The 15,326-nt window shown below is 43.3% G+C and overlaps 1 protein-coding gene across 1 annotated transcript in view; it reads left to right on the forward strand.

Annotated features, from left to right (window-relative positions):
* The first annotated feature begins 4,619 nt into the window (after window positions 1-4,619).
* PTGFRN (prostaglandin F2 receptor inhibitor) overlaps window positions 4,620-15,326 on the forward strand; it is a 40,502-nt gene continuing 29,795 nt past the window's right edge. The window contains exons 1-5 of the mRNA XM_009274503.2: window positions 4,620-4,633; window positions 5,956-6,428; window positions 7,272-7,691; window positions 11,120-11,503; window positions 14,666-15,091. Coding sequence (XP_009272778.1) covers window positions 4,620-4,633; window positions 5,956-6,428; window positions 7,272-7,691; window positions 11,120-11,503; window positions 14,666-15,091 — 1,717 coding nt within the window. The remainder of the gene's footprint in view (window positions 4,634-5,955; window positions 6,429-7,271; window positions 7,692-11,119; window positions 11,504-14,665; window positions 15,092-15,326) is intronic.

Genomic DNA, 15,326 nt, shown 5'->3' on the forward strand with positions numbered 1-15,326 from the left:
ATGCTTCAGATGATTCTGGGCTACTGTGGTGATTACATCTTCGACATAAGTAATCAAATTTGGTCTCTCTTAAAGGAGCCCCTTGTTCCCTCCCTATGTAGGCTGTCTGGTTGTGAGGTGGGGGTTGCTTCTGCTGATTAGGGCGATCTAAATTTTGTAATTTGGAAAGAGTAGCAAGAGCCTACCACTTTATTTAGCATAGATCCCAACCCCTACTGTGCGTTTGTCTGCACTGGAAAGAAGAGTATGATATTGTCATGCGTTAAGCAGGAATGGTAAGAGATCTCACGTAGATTTTTTTTTTTGAGACCAGTAAAGAAACTTCAATAGTTAGCTGCAGTTCTGGTACTTAAAGAAATTCCTTTTATTCTGCTTAATTTCTCTGACTTTTCCTCTCATACATATACAGTGTAGGATAGAAAATTTAATTGATTGCATTTAAAAAGAGGGGGAAATCCCAAAGCAACATGCTGTTTGTGTAAACGTGCCACTTCTAGGAAAATCATGTTATATATTTAAAAAAAATAAATCACATTAACAGCATGGAAAGGTTTTCAAACATCGTAGGCATGTTTGTTACAACTTGTTCTTTCTCTCCCAGATAGTCGCAGATGACATTCTTGACGTGTAACTGCCTGATGATCATTGGAGCTGGGAGGAGAGGCAAGGGGAAGATTGGAGATAAGGATTATAATCTCCCATGCTGATATGCTTTGGTTCTCCTTCCCCAGAGAAGAGCCTGTGAACGTGTGGCATGCTGTCTGTCCCTTCACCTGCCTGCTCGCTAGGGAAAGTTGCTGAATGCCTCCCAGCGGGAGCCTGATCAGTTCTCTTTCAAGACGGAGGAAGAGGATTTGTGTAGACGTGTCTCTTTGGTGGGACAAAAAAAGATGCAAAAATCAAATCTTTTTTCCCTCCATTTTGTGAAATGGCTTCATGGATCACAAACACTGTAGTTAAGCAGTGCAGTACAGAAGTGGGAGATTTGGGATTTTGCTAGAAGTAGGAGGCAGAGTGCACAGCTTTTAATGGTGGGGAATCCATTGCTTATTCTCCAGTGTGGCACAAGAAGGGTTGTCCCTGCTCAACCCCCTCATTTACACAGTGCTGCAGCAAAGTGATGCCTAGATTGAAAATAAATGGAGGAGTTCAGGGAGGGAAAATTGTTACCACCATTTGCAAAGTTGGCTGCAGTATTTTTCTTCCTGTCATAAACTGTTGTGAATTTGAAAGGGCTGCTGTATTTCCTTCCCAGACATGGTAATGTTTAGTTGGCAAATGAAACAACCTTTTGTTTGGAAAGCTCTTTTGAGATGAAAGGCATCAGCAAAGTTGTTGCTGTGTCTCCTGTGACTGTCTTGGTTGAGGAGCTGGACTGTGTGTTCTAAGTCTTTCTGATGCAGAGGCTCGAGTGCTTAGTCTGAGCCAATTTACTTGTTCTTCAGCTCTTACTTTTTTGGTTTTAATTGGCTTCCTACTGCATGTCACATTACATTTTCCTTTGGCTGGTGGATGTAGAGAGTCAACCTCCTTCTCGGGGCTGCTGAAAGAACATGTTTTCTTATTAGATAGAGCTGTCTAGTGCAGGCTGGAGGAAGTACCTTGTGTAAGAGAGTGCTGAAGCAGAAGTGTGTTCTTTGCAATGATAATACCTTCTCAGCTTTGTGGGCGACTCCACAGATTACTTCTAATCTTGTTCTTTCATAAATGATAATGTAGATGCAAAACCTGTGTGAAGATGAAGCTCCTAGAAGACTTTCCTCGTCTATAGCAATGTCCCTAATGCAAGAGGAAATCCTCACCAGCCCTTTCCTTGAGGAGTTGTGTAGCTTGTTGAGAGTTTAAACAGACCACCTGTTCTGTAGATCCTGCATAATTTTGCTGCCTTGTTTTTTTGGTTATCCTAGAAATGACAGGTTGCTATTTAATGTACTTGGATTGACTTCACGACCTATCTATTCAATCATCTGCTTTCCTTGTTCTCCTCTTTGAAAGGATTTCATTTAATGACAGCAGTGAGATGGTGCATCTAGGTGATGGGACAAATTAATTTAAGTACTTCATGGACCATTGCTAGGGAACAAACACTAGCTCAAAACTGCCTAGGCTATGTCTGGGCTATCTTGCCTCTATTATTAATATGGCAGGCCCCAGTTTATTATTCTGCCTTGAGCCACACTTTGCCTGTGTTGCTGGTGGAGTATTTAATGCGTTCCCTTGGGAGAATCCTCTAATCAAGTGCTTGACAAACAGCCATGAAGGCTCTCTGGTTGCCCTACTTTTTGGTTGTTTCTGGCCCAGCCCTGCAAAAGCACCAGTGTTGCCTGGTAGTTCTGTCACCTGTCTAATGAGCCCAAGGAACAAGTTCCATCCCTTGCGTTTGTGTGCTGGCCTCCTTACAGGGGCTCCATTACCTTTTTTTTTTTTTTTTTTTTTAAATATAGTTCTGTGCAATTTCATCTGGTGGTTTGGTAACTCTGTAAAAATAAAGTTTTGTATTTAGGCAATTAATCTTGCGCTCAGGCAAGTTTGATGTCCAGCATTGCAGTTTATGATACAGAGCCAGTTATTGAGTTCTTACTAAATACACATCTTTGGTGGTCTCAGTGATACTGAAAATACTGTTGTTTTCTGTCACTAGTGTATACACTGTTCTGTCCTGCTCCATCTGTTTCTACAGTTAAATGGGATTCAAGTGAGTTCATTAAGAACATGTCAGCTTATATTAACAGTGAAATATATTAGGTGTCATGAAAAATAAATGTTTCCAACAAATTTACAGAGTTTGAAGCTCTCATATCATGAAAGCTGAACTTTGATTGCTCTGGGAAGATGGAGGGGATGTATGCGAGTAACACAGGGCGCTGCAAGAATAAAATATTTGTAAGAGCTCCTCGTTTATCTGCCAGAGTAAAATGGAGCTCACCTCTTGCCAGGATCAGTGTCTGTAGCTCTATGCCTTCTGCTACGGCTACATGAAATGTTAATCCCTAATACACAGCAAAGAACATAACACCTTGTTTAGTAGCTAGGGATACTCTTCCTGTTGACTGCTGCAGGACAAAAGGCAGAACCTTGAATTCACAGCTTGCTAGATTCTGAGGCTCCTGGGTCACTTAAAAATGCAGCTCACCCTTGAAGTGTCTGCCCTGTGCACATGCCTCTTTACCTGTGGGCAGGGCACAGCAGATGCTCTGCAGTAAGTTCTCATTCTCTTATCTTGTGATGCTGTCCCTGTGTGCTCCTGCCTTACAAGAATCCTAATTTATCTTAGCAGTAACAAATGTTATTGTTTGTAAAGTATAAAATTGTAACTGTTACAGGCTGTCCCTCTTCTCTTCTGCAGCCTGTTCCACTGCCCCCCTTCCAACTTTGTGTTAAACTGGAATTGCTTGTGGGACTGTGCTGTGAGCAGGGGGATAGTTATTGCTTTACAGCAATAGGGTACGAACTCCAAACAGATTCGTTGAGGAGTCCCTGTGCCCCTATCATTCCCTTTGGCCTGCCTTCTCTTACGAAGGTGCTAATCACCCCCTACCTTCATTTAGTGTCAAAGGGTCTTTAGTGACCTTGAAAGAAGAGAAACTGAGCTGTCGGTGCTAATCTCAAACACAAATGCGCAGCCCTTGCCACATTAGTCATGCCTTTGTCACCTCTAGATTGGATTAGTGCAGTGCATGGTATGTGGGTCCACAGTTGAAGACACATTGCAGAACAGTGTTTGTCTGCTTGTTTGTGTCACAGGAGAGTATTTTCTAGAGAGACGTTGGCGTTTGAGGCGTGCCCTCAGTCAGGATCCTGAGCTGACTTCTCACAGTGGTCTGCTGGAAGCTGGTTTGGCTGTCAGGCACTGCTTTAAAGCTTACCTGCTGCTGTTATGGCTTTCTGTAAGAGGATAAGTTGAAGGATTGAATGGGGCTGCAACTTAAGACCTAGTGAGGAAGTATATCGGAGCCCTGCAGCTTTCTTTATTTTTTTGTTGGTTATTTTTCTGTATCAGTGTTTTTAGTATATGGTGCTTGTGTTTAGAGAGATGTCCTTAAAGACATCTGGTTGTGGAACAATACATTGGCAGTGGAGGTTTTTCTCTCCGATTCACATGTGAATGGTGCAAAGAAGTCCAGCTTCCTTATTAGGACTAGTCAATCACTTGATCAGGTACATAACAACTGTCTTCTGGGAGGGACATAAAGGGTAAGAGATTAACCCCAGTCTGCGTTACAAATAAGTTTAATGAAGTGCTAATGTTGAATACAGAAGGTCATGGCAATGAGGAAATTGGACTATTTTGACTGAGCCTGTACACGTGAACAGCCTGCAAAGCAAAGAGCATGCTGGGAGTTATGAACTGGGGAGGTAAAGACAGTGTCAGTCCTTGGTTCAACTGTTTGCTGAACTGTAACTGGGCATAAAAATACGCTTTTTCTCTTGGAGTTATGCTTAGTGTGTACAGCTGCTTGTGTAGTTTTTAAATGCCCACAGAAATCTTGATTCTTTAACACATCCTTCTCCACGCTGCTCGGAAGGGGACAAGCTGCACTTTATAGCAGGGTCCCCAGTGGGTGGTTTCTCTCCACGAGACTAATTTTTTTGCTCACACCTGGATACCTCTTGGCATGATGGTTCTGAGCCAGTGAGTGGGGTCTTAATCTACAGCAAGAAGACATACAGAGTGATAGGAGGGGAAGGCTCAGCAAGTGTATTGGTGTTCGTGTCACTAGCTGGTGGCTTTCCCAATGTAGCTGGTGAATTAGAGCAGCTGTGGGTTGCTGGACTTTGTGTGTTGGGGGGTTGTTTGTTTAAATTTGGCTTTGCCTCTGTGGTATCTCAGATGAACCTTTTGGTCCAACTGCTTTTGATGTTGTTATGGCCATCTACTTGGTTTTAGCAAGATCTGTCCTTCAGTGTTCTGGCTTCTCCTGTTCTCCCTGCCTGCTAAGATATTTTGCTGTGGATACGGAGCTGGTGGGATGCAGTAGGCTGTTCATGTTTGGAGACTGAGTTTAGGTAGTACCCCTCTCTCTCTCTGAAAAGACTTCTCTGGTTGGAATTATGAATCAAAGCAGTTTGCTCTTTTGGGAAGTAAAAACCTGCCAAAATCCATGTGCAGCTGCTGGGGTTATTCTTTGGGCTACAGAGCCAAATCAACCAGAAAAGTCTCCTGCTGTGTCTTTGCCAGGTCCTCTGGCTAGTTTAAGTGGTTCACACTTTTGCCTGGAGCATAACATACTGCTTTGCCAACCTCCTGCAGAGAACTTTGTTGTCGTTCTAGCCTTCTAGTGAGACAGTCCCAGAAAACATGGTCTGAACACTGTGTGTTCCTCTGCTCTGGCGTGCGCCTGCTCTGCTCATGCTCCCATGTTCTGGGACTTCCACCGAGGAGGAAGTGTGTGCTAGAAACAGGTGTGGTTGCAGAAATCTGTTCAAGCAAATGTGTCTGAAATTAGTTCTTCCTTTTAAATCCATTAGGAAGGTAAGGAAGCTCACCTGTGTTAGAGAAGACATGACCCTTCAGGGCAGAAGTGACTATGCTCATTTTCAGAGAAAGTCAACTTACCATTCTCTTACAGCCCTCAAGCTAGGGGAGAGTTAGTTTCCTACTTCGAACCCTCTACTGATGTCAGCAGAAGACTCATAAAAATGCCTGATTAAATTATGCCCTCACTGTAGTAACGAAAACCACTTATTAATGTTGTTTAAGTGTCTTACATAGCACTCGGCTTTTAGTAGAGAAACTGCTACCCATTGGATCTATGGCTAGTTCTCTCCTTTTTTTTTTTTTTCCCCCCTCCTTACAATTTTCTCTCCCTCAGTATTTCGTTACCTAATGTGTTACTAAATAAGCAATGAAACAAAGATTGCCCACACTAAAAATGGTGTGTTTAGGGGCTCCTGCTCCAGTGAGATTAAATGTTAATGGAAAACACTGCTCTTACTAGTTCTAGCTTTCCACAGAGTGGGGTGCCCGACCTTCTTCTATTTCATATTTTTTTTTTGGTTGAAATCTATCCTGGCAATTCCTTTGTTAATTGTGTTCTCTCTGTCTTTATTCTCCTGCCTAGCTTTCTGCAGAGGGCGTGTTGTGAGGGTGCCCAAAGGTCCTCTTATTCGAGTCGTGGACACAGAGGTGGTGATACCTTGCAGCGTTAGTGATTACGATGGACCCAGTGAACAGAACTTTGACTGGGAGTTCTCCCGGGAGACTGACTTCATGCGGATAGTGAGTACCTGGGATTCTACATTCACCTCTGAGGAGTACCAAAAACGCGTGGGCCACGGGGATATCAAACTGAGACGGAGCAGCAACGATGCTGTGGAACTTGTGATTAGAAACATCCAGCCAACTGACCAAGGGAGATACAAATGCTCCACGCCCAGCACTGATGCCACCGTTCAGGGAAATTATGATGCAGAGGTCCAAGTGAAAGGTATTTCTGAAGAGTGAGGTGTGCTCTAAATTTGTTTTTGATATTGATTATAGGTGTACCCTTAAGAATGTTGAATTTCTGTTGCTTATGAGCATTGTGATTTTTTTTTCTTTCTTCTCCCTGTTCCTGTTTAATTCTCCTAAAGCCAAAATCGAAAATTGGGAAGTACGATAGCAAAGGCAAGTGAGGTGAAGAAGTGAAGAGAGGCTGTTTACTATAAACACCTCTTTCCTTTTGTCTGTCTAGTAAATATGTAAATAAAAATGGGAAAATTAAGCAGTGGGTTTTCTGAAGATGTCTGCAAATATTTAATGTCCCTAAGCTAGGGTAGAGAGGCTAACTTCAGGTAAACAACACAGCCTGTCTTCTCTCTTATTTATAGTGTCATTTAGGGATCCTTCTATATGAAGGAGGTAATCTTCCTTTTCCCCTTCAGCATGTTGATACTGCAGTCATGCCCTAGCTTTGCTCTGTCACTTAGGGTTCTTCAGTAATAACTTGGGAGACTGTTTTTTTTTCAAGTGTCTTATCTTTTACTCCCATGAAAATCAAGATGGTTCTGGATGGGAGTAGTCAGAATGATGAGAAACTAAAGCGAGGGGAAGGATAAATGAATTTGAATGCTTGTCTTGGCTTGTTTAAAGTGGAGCACTTCCTTTAATGGGTTTTCAGCTGAACTTCCTTGTTCCTGGAATACATTTATGTGTGGAAGAGGGAATGACTGGCCAGGTGTTCTTCTGTGGTAGTTTTACTGCCTTGTATCTGAACATGTCAGTGTGGGTGTTTTCTTGCTTCTGTTTTATGATGCTTGTGTCTTTTGGTCTTTTTTTTTTTTTTAAATAGTGATTTCCGATGGCTTATCGGTGAGTGGTTCAAAAGCACGTTCCTCAATGTCTCTCAGGCTGTCTGAGGGTGACTCCTTCAAGTTGCGCTGCTCAGCAATTACCACCTCACCGGAGCACACTCACCTGCATGTGACTTGGCAGATCAAAAGTGGATCAACTTGGCGGGACATCCTATCTTTGACTCATGAGGGCAAATTCCAGCCGGGTCCTGGCTATGAAGAGCGCTACCATAATGGAGATATCCGCTTGGACACAGGAGCGAATGACACGTATCGGTTATCTGTATCCCAGGCCTCATCAGTGGATGGGGGTGCCTACAGGTGTCTTGTGAGCGAGTGGGTGAGAGGGGCAGATAGCTCATGGCAGAAGATTCAGGAGAAGAGTGTGGAGATAGCAAGTGTGGCAATCCAGCGGACTGGTGAGTGTTACTGATGGGCTGGGGTCACAGCTCGTAGCTACAGCAGTGCTGTAGCTGTGATACAGCTGTGATACTTTGAGAACAGAAATTGGTTAAGCTGAACTAAATGAGGATACATTCCAGGAGAACCTAGAGTGCTGTTCGGGTAGCTGGGCTGTTTACATTTGAGTTGATAGAAAATGCTTGGCATAATTTTTCTAGCTTTTATTTTGGGGAGAAGGGGGATGATGGCATGGAAGGGTTGACTGGAACCTCTTAGATGCCTAGACCTAGATTTTGTCTCATCCTTAGTTCACTTCAGGTTTTTCTATTTCTTAAATAAGCCTTGTATTTAACCCCTGAGCACCCCAAACCTTCCCTCTGCTCTCTCATTAACATAGGGTTGTCCTATAGCACTAAACCGCTGCACTTCCCCCGTAAAAGCGGCTTAGTGATTCAGTGACAGATGTGAAACTTTTCTGTATGTTGTTTATTAAAATAGATCAAGAGAAAGGAGGAAGGCAGTGGCAATTTAACAGGACAAATTATCCAGTGGTTTTTATCACTGACACTGGATCACTGGCCTGATTGCTCCACTGTGTTGGCAGGCGTCTAGCACAGTAATGGTTCTGTTAAACACATCATTGCATGCTTGACTAAGGAGACAAAAATACATATAGTGCTGTGCTGAGGATATCTGGATATCCCTGCCCATATAGATTTCAGGAGTAGATGCACTCAGCACTTAATTGCATTAGCATTACCACTGCTAGTTGGAGGAGGGAAAGCAGGAGGTGACACATCTTGTCACTCAATAGGTGGAAAAACAGGCAATGATGGCCCCTCAGAAATGTGAGATTATGATGATATTTTAGAAGTGTTCAGACAGTAAGAGTATCTCTTCATTTTTTGTAATCCTTTAATCACTATAGGGAGAACCCAGAACTGCTGGTTTTTTTGGCTAGCTCATTTGGATGTAGAGTTAGTATCCTGGTGGTACTTAGCCTGTCAAATTTCACAGGCTATCTGCCCCCTCTTTTTCAGGGTGTCTGTTACACAGTAAAGCTTGCAGGTGCTCTCTGCTGAGGCAGGGCTTACTTAATTAAGAGCTGTAATTCTCTATTTTGTCGCACTTTTGGAGAGTTTCGTTTAAGTAGGTGGGGTTTAATCAGTGGCTGAAAACAGGGTGAGGATGGCCAGGATCAGTAGTAGTGCAGTTTTTTTAATGCGGTTTGGGTGTGTGGTTTTGTTTGTTTGTGGTTTTTTTGTTTGGGTTTTTTTGGCCTTCATTTTTAGCTCAGTTATTGGCAGCACTGGCATTTTGTCAGGGGCATGAAGGCTTTTTAAAAAGTTATGCTAAATGGGATAGGTTATTGTCCAGCAAAATGTTGTGGAAGTTTTTACCCACATGTCCTGTAGTAGGACTTGAAGAGCATCTTGTGCTGACATCTGAAACCTCTGCACTTGCATGCTGAAATGAACTTGAGTTGTAAATGGTATGCCTGGTTGCTGCACTTCCCTCATTCTCACTGGTTGTAAACTGTGGGGTTGAATTTGTAGAAACAAAATTAAAAAAAAAAAAAATTGTCATATCTAATGAAAAAAGTCATGCAGAGGTTACTTGTGTAAACTTGGGGTTTTTTTTTCTGTTGCTGCTCTTTCATCTACTTGCCCATCACTTTCATCTCCTAAAATCATGACACCTTTGGGCCCAACTTTGTTCTTGTATGTCTTTTTTTTAATAGTGTCTTGCACCACAGGTGTATAACCCTAAGTGAGACCTTCAGACATGTCTGTAACCAAAAAAGGAGCCTTGAGAAATATACATATGGGTAAACTGTCTTAGAGTCCCTCTGTATGCATATACTGGTGGATTCTGAATGTCCGTCACTATTTCACGAAGACAGAAGTGTTCCTTGGAGAAATCCTGCTCTTAACCTTGCAGATGAGTCTTATTTTGTATTCTGGTATTAGTCTGTTAAATTACCTAGGCTTTCCTGCTGATTCCAATCACATGATAAGACAGTGAGGGAAGTCCCAATGAGGTACTCAGACAGTGGACTTCCCTTTATCACTTGGGTGGGGCTTGCTACCGTCTGTTCAGTTTGACTGCTCTGTGCTATCAGGTGGTGAGTGCTGAGATGAGTATTGCTTGGTTTTATTGGCAATAGTTGTGGCTGCTCAGTTTGGCTCTGGCCTTTATATGTTGTGTCTCATTCCTAGATGACAATCCTAGAAAGCTTTTACAGATGGGTACCTATTATGTAGTAGAACATGGTTTTACATAGAAGTCACTAATCTGCATCAGAGACATAGCTGCCTGTTTAAGGCAGGAATCTGTATTCTTGCTCGTGGTCTTGGTCGTAATCTGCTGAGAAGAGCCACTGCTGTAGCAGCCCTGTCTACTGGCCTCAGTTGAGACTTTAAGAGCAGCTGCATTATACGCTGTGGGTACAGTGCTGCACTGAGATCCAAATCTAATCTTTAGGCAATGTAGAACGAGGGAATGAGTGAGTGAAGACATGTGGTGGCCAGGTAACTTGGTGAATGATTTGCACTGAGGTTTACAAACAAAACACACAGCACCCCCAGTTCACCTCTCACCAGTAACTAAGGCCAGCTTTTCTGCTCCTGGTCTTGACACTTTCATCCCGTGGCTTTCTTTAACAAAGCTGTGGCCAGCCTGATAACCTACAGAATGTAGAAGGTCCCCTTTGAATGCTGGTTATGACCATATGTGCTATGTATGTTAAAAATATTCACTGGCCAGTGGAGGAGTTTGTTCAATGTGTTTAAAGCAATGCCAATAGTCGCTTAAAAGTCCCCAGTGTTTGTTGGTCAGAGCAGTAAGTGGAGGAGTCAGCAGTATAAGGAGTTATTGCTGCCTTCTGTTTGCTTCCATTTCATGTCTCTGCAACACACCTGAGGTCAGTCAGGAGTCCAATGTGTGGCCATGGCTGCTTCTTATCTAAATCTGTTCTGTTAGAGGAGCTCAAAACCATTTCAGCAGAAACCAAGTTGAGTTCTAATGTAGCTCCTAGTGATTTCAGTGGACGCTTTTTCTTCTGAGAGATAGTTCCAAAACACCTTGACCCTCCTATGAGAATGGAAAATCCTGTACATGTTTTCCTGCTGTGTGAAGGTGACGTGTGGTCTGTGATTGGGACAAAGCCTTCATGGACCAGTTGCTGTTGAGTTATAAAAACCCTGTTCTCCCTCCCTTCCTCCTCCTGCCCTCATCACGCATCCCTTGCTTGACTGATAATGTGTACTTCCCTTGTAATAGATCATGCAGCTCAGTATCCAACAGGCATTTGAAGGTAGGGCTATGGAGCTATTTCAGAAGCTTCTGTAATAGAATCTGAAGTCCTGGATAACTTACAGTGGACTCTTTTAAAAAAAAAAAAAAAATTATTTTTTGTTTGAATTTTTGTCTCTTCATTTCTAAGCTCTAGATGTGGTCATCTCAACAAGCAATGTGTCTGTGACCGAAAGAGACTCCCTGGATCTTACATGCAACATCACAACAGACAGGAGTGGTATTTTCCAAGCGGAGGTGATGTGGTATTTTTCTGCATCACCTGATGATACCTTGTCAGATGCTCAGGTTTTGCTGAGCATGGACCGTGATTCTGTTGTCAGTGATTCAACTCTCATCAGCCTGAGCCATGTAGATAGGAACTGCTATCACCTGTTGGTGCGTGATGTGGATGTGGAAGACTCTGGCTACTACTTCTGCCAAGCAGCTGTCTGGGTACCACTGCACAATGGGAGCTGGTATAAGGTGGTGGAGAGGACATCTGCACCAGTCAGTGTGGTGGTGACAGCATTAGGTGAGTGATTCTGCTTTCAGACTTCATGGGTAATGTACCACTCATTCCTTGGTCCCATCAGAAAAGGGAGAGGACCTTGCAGAATCTCTTCTGTGCAAGTTTCTCTCTTGTTTGCATCTATCATCTATATGTAGGGTCTCTCTCTCACATATAAAAATACTGATCTATCCTACAGGGTTTTGGGTTTGTACATTAATAGGGTTTTAGGATCTCTTACCACATGTCCCGCCCATGCACTCCACTTTCTGGTATCATTGAACAGTCTGCAATTGGGAAACAGAACTTAAAAGCCTGCCTTGTTTTCCAGGGGCTGAAGCTGCCCCTGTTGTCATGTTGTCCCCTTTCACCTCCCTCGTACCTCCCCCTTGTTCCCAGCTTTGACTGGATGCAAGTATCCAGGCCTAAAGCCTCTCAATGTACCCGTTCAGAGCCTCTTGTCATCAGAAACTGGGGGTACTGTCCAGTTACAAAGGCAGAGCTCCTCCAACATAAAAGTACTGAATGAGGCCGGCATATAGAGAGCCCGCTCTGAAGCCTGGTTTTCAGAAATAAATAGCTGTGTCACAAGGTTAAATCCCAGCGACAATGATTTTAAATTTTGCATTTTAGCATTGTACAGAGCAGTTGAGCCGTGGCCGTTTCCAAGTATACTTGTAATGTGTGCTAGAAGTACGCAAGTGATGAATGTCTTCATTTCCTGTCCTCATTCAGCCATTCAAATTGCACATTCAACTTGTGTTCCCTCCTTCCCCCACTTGTGTGCACGTGCATGCATGCACACATGTTCGTGTGTGCACAGGTGTACTGCATTCTCATGTACTCGGTCGTAGTGCCCGTACCTGTAGGACTATTCCTTACTCTTTCTATTCCAATTTGGCATTATTTGGGAACAGGAGAGAATAAAAACTATTCTTCAGCAGATGCTTGGTTGCTAGGGCAAGGGAAAGTAGAATAAATTTTCAGCATTTGAGGTTTTCAACTGCATCCAGAATTGACCAACTCCTTCTTAATGGAAATTAAGAGCTGCTGGAGTATTAAGTCATTGAACAGTCAGTGAGGCTGTTCTTTGACAGCTGACAGAGTGGAGGAATGAGGCTTATCCAGCCAGCCTCTTATTCTTTCTAAATCCTCTGTTTGAGTGTCTGTCAGGGTGAAGCGCCTATCTGGAGTGGTGCTGTCAAAGCCAAAACTCTCTTCTTAGCGGTTCTTCCCCTGTCTGCAAATAAAACCTGAAGTGATTTTCTAAGAACTTGAGTTCCTTGCAGCTTTTTCCTTCTTGTGTTCCTGTCTAGGGAAGAGTTTCTGCTTTCATAGTCTTTGTTGCTGTGAAAATATTAATTGGTCTTGAATGCCTTCTTTTTTTGGGGGAAGGGGAGGTGAGGGGGAATGATAAGAAAATGCAGAGCATGAGCAATATATCATGAGGCCCTGGAGAAGACTGGTCTCTTGTAAATGAGACAGGAAGAGTAGTGTAGCTGTAGGATCTATGGGGACTTACACCAAAAGTGGGATTTGGCCACCATTAATAATCTATGTCTTGGTTGCAGCAGAGGAATTCTCTGCATTTTCTTTTTATTTTGCCTTACTTATACTTGAAAATGCGTAGAAATCTGCACTTAGGTTCACTGGTAGTAGGTACTATGGACTTACGTAAACAGTACTTTTATGCTTGTGTGTTACTTAACGCCACAGAAACTCACCATCAGTATCACTAGATACTCTAGTCTCTGGTGTGTATTAATGCCCTTGTTCTTGCTAGATGCAAGGACACTGCATGCATAACACTTAATGGTGAGAGAGCTTTTCTGCAAGCTGACATAGCAGCAGCCCGCTTGCTTGATAGGATTGGTTTTTATCCTTTGCATCTGAAGTCCAAAAGTGCATGTGCACACGCAGTTTGTGCAGCAGTTCTATTAAGATGCATTATTATCTTGGCTCATTGGTGAGCTAAGCCTAAGTTTAGCCTTGGATTGCCTTCTCTGTCCCAATTATAGCTTCAGTTAATTGTTTCTAGGCGGGCAAAATGCCAAATAAAACATAAAGTAAGAAATAAATATAGAGCGCTGAATACGCTTACGATATAAAAGCCATGTGATGAGTATTGGCTGAACAGCTGGAAAGCTAGTCTTTTTTCTGAATTATAGTAGACAGCAAGACAGAAAAATATTCTAACACTAGTAAATAAATATGTATTTCCTTTGTGGTGTGAGGTTCTTGCTGTAATCTTTTTCCTTTACTATCTCTGTAGTCTGAGAAAATAGTCATGCGGCTGCCTTATCGCTTTTAGGCTTTGGACAGCCAGCTACTTCAGATTTAAATACAACAGCCCCATTCTTAACCCATGAATTTCAGGCACTCCTTTTCAAGCTTGAGGTATTCCAGCCTCATAGCTGTACAGCACGTACATCTCTATTCAGACTGTGAAGTTCTTCTGATCTATGCATCTTTGACTCTTAACCTACTTAGTATTTGTTATGCTGCCCGCTGAAATTTACACTGCTGTTGGTGCTGCCTGTGGCCAGTGCCAATGGTGGTACCCATGCCCCCTGGTTTTGGTGTGTGGGTGAGGTGTTTGGTTTTTGGGTTGTTTTTTAACATTCTTAAACTGTACTGTAGAGATATGATGGGATGGTTAAGTGTGGAAAAGAAGGCATTTCAGGATGGGAAATGGCTTCTTATCCTGGAGAGAAACTGGGGAAATGGGATGTTTCTGGTCAGTCCAAAGCTAGAGAATAACCAGTCTCCTGTTGCTGCAGGCTGCCGCAGGCATTTGAACAGATGCAAAAGGTGACTGGCTGGGCTGAAACTGAACCCACATGGTGGGTTCTTGGGGCCAGGCCTAAAGAAGGGAATGATTTTGCTTGACAAGATCTCTCCGTCCTGATTTTTCTGAAATGGTCTGACTAGACATACAAAATGAAAGGTTTTGTTTGGAAATTCAGACCCAGGGGTACTTGTGTCAGGCTGGTGCAAGTCTGAGAGCTGGAGTCCCAAGTTCCCAGTCACCAGGTCTTGTAAGAAAAATGCATATTCTGGCACTTGGCTTCTAGCTCAGGTGCTTTCACAAACTGGATGTTAGAAGTTAGCAGTATCTCTTAATAAGCTCTGGCGCTTTCTCCTTTGTGCTTGTAGCTTCTAACTTCTGGGTTTCCTCTCCTGCAGAGCCAGACTACGAGGTGTTTCTGAATGCCTCTAAAACACCCAAGTTTTCAGATGACCCCACAGAGCTCAATTGCAGGATCACAAATGCACAGGACACCGAAGCAAACATCCGCTTCACAGTTTCCTGGTACTACAGGCAGCGCTTGCGCAGCGACGATGTGGTGACGGAGGAACTCCTGGCCACGATGGATGCAGACTGGACTCTGCTGCTTGGGGACAGGAGCAGAGAGCGGACTCAGAACGGGGAAATAATCTTCTCCAAAAAGGCCGCTGACACCTTCAGTTTACGAATCCAGTGGACTTCAGAAAGTGACAGAGGGGATTATTTCTGTGTCATCTCTGCGTGGAGTAGGCACCGCAACAACAGCTGGGTAAAGAGCAAAGATGTGACTTCTGCATCTGTCAGCATTTTCTGGGCTATACAAGGTAGGAACCTTGCACCTATTCGCTGAAAGATCTGGATAGCTGAGATAGTTTTCTCTTGAGTAGGCCTGTCAGCCAGAAGGCCTGCTAATGGGCTTTGGAAATCGGGTTCTGTGTTATGAAGAGGGAAAAACACTACTACCTTGTGTAAAGGCCTCTTATTTGTGGAGGGAAATAACTACTTAACAGCACTCACCAGTTTTATGCAACAGTTTGGAGTTGAAGTGCAAAGCAGAGA

Source organism: Aptenodytes forsteri, unplaced genomic scaffold (genome assembly GCF_000699145.1).
Source record: "Aptenodytes forsteri isolate BGI_AS27 unplaced genomic scaffold, ASM69914v1 Scaffold207, whole genome shotgun sequence".
Classification (NCBI taxonomy): domain Eukaryota; kingdom Metazoa; phylum Chordata; class Aves; order Sphenisciformes; family Spheniscidae; genus Aptenodytes; species Aptenodytes forsteri.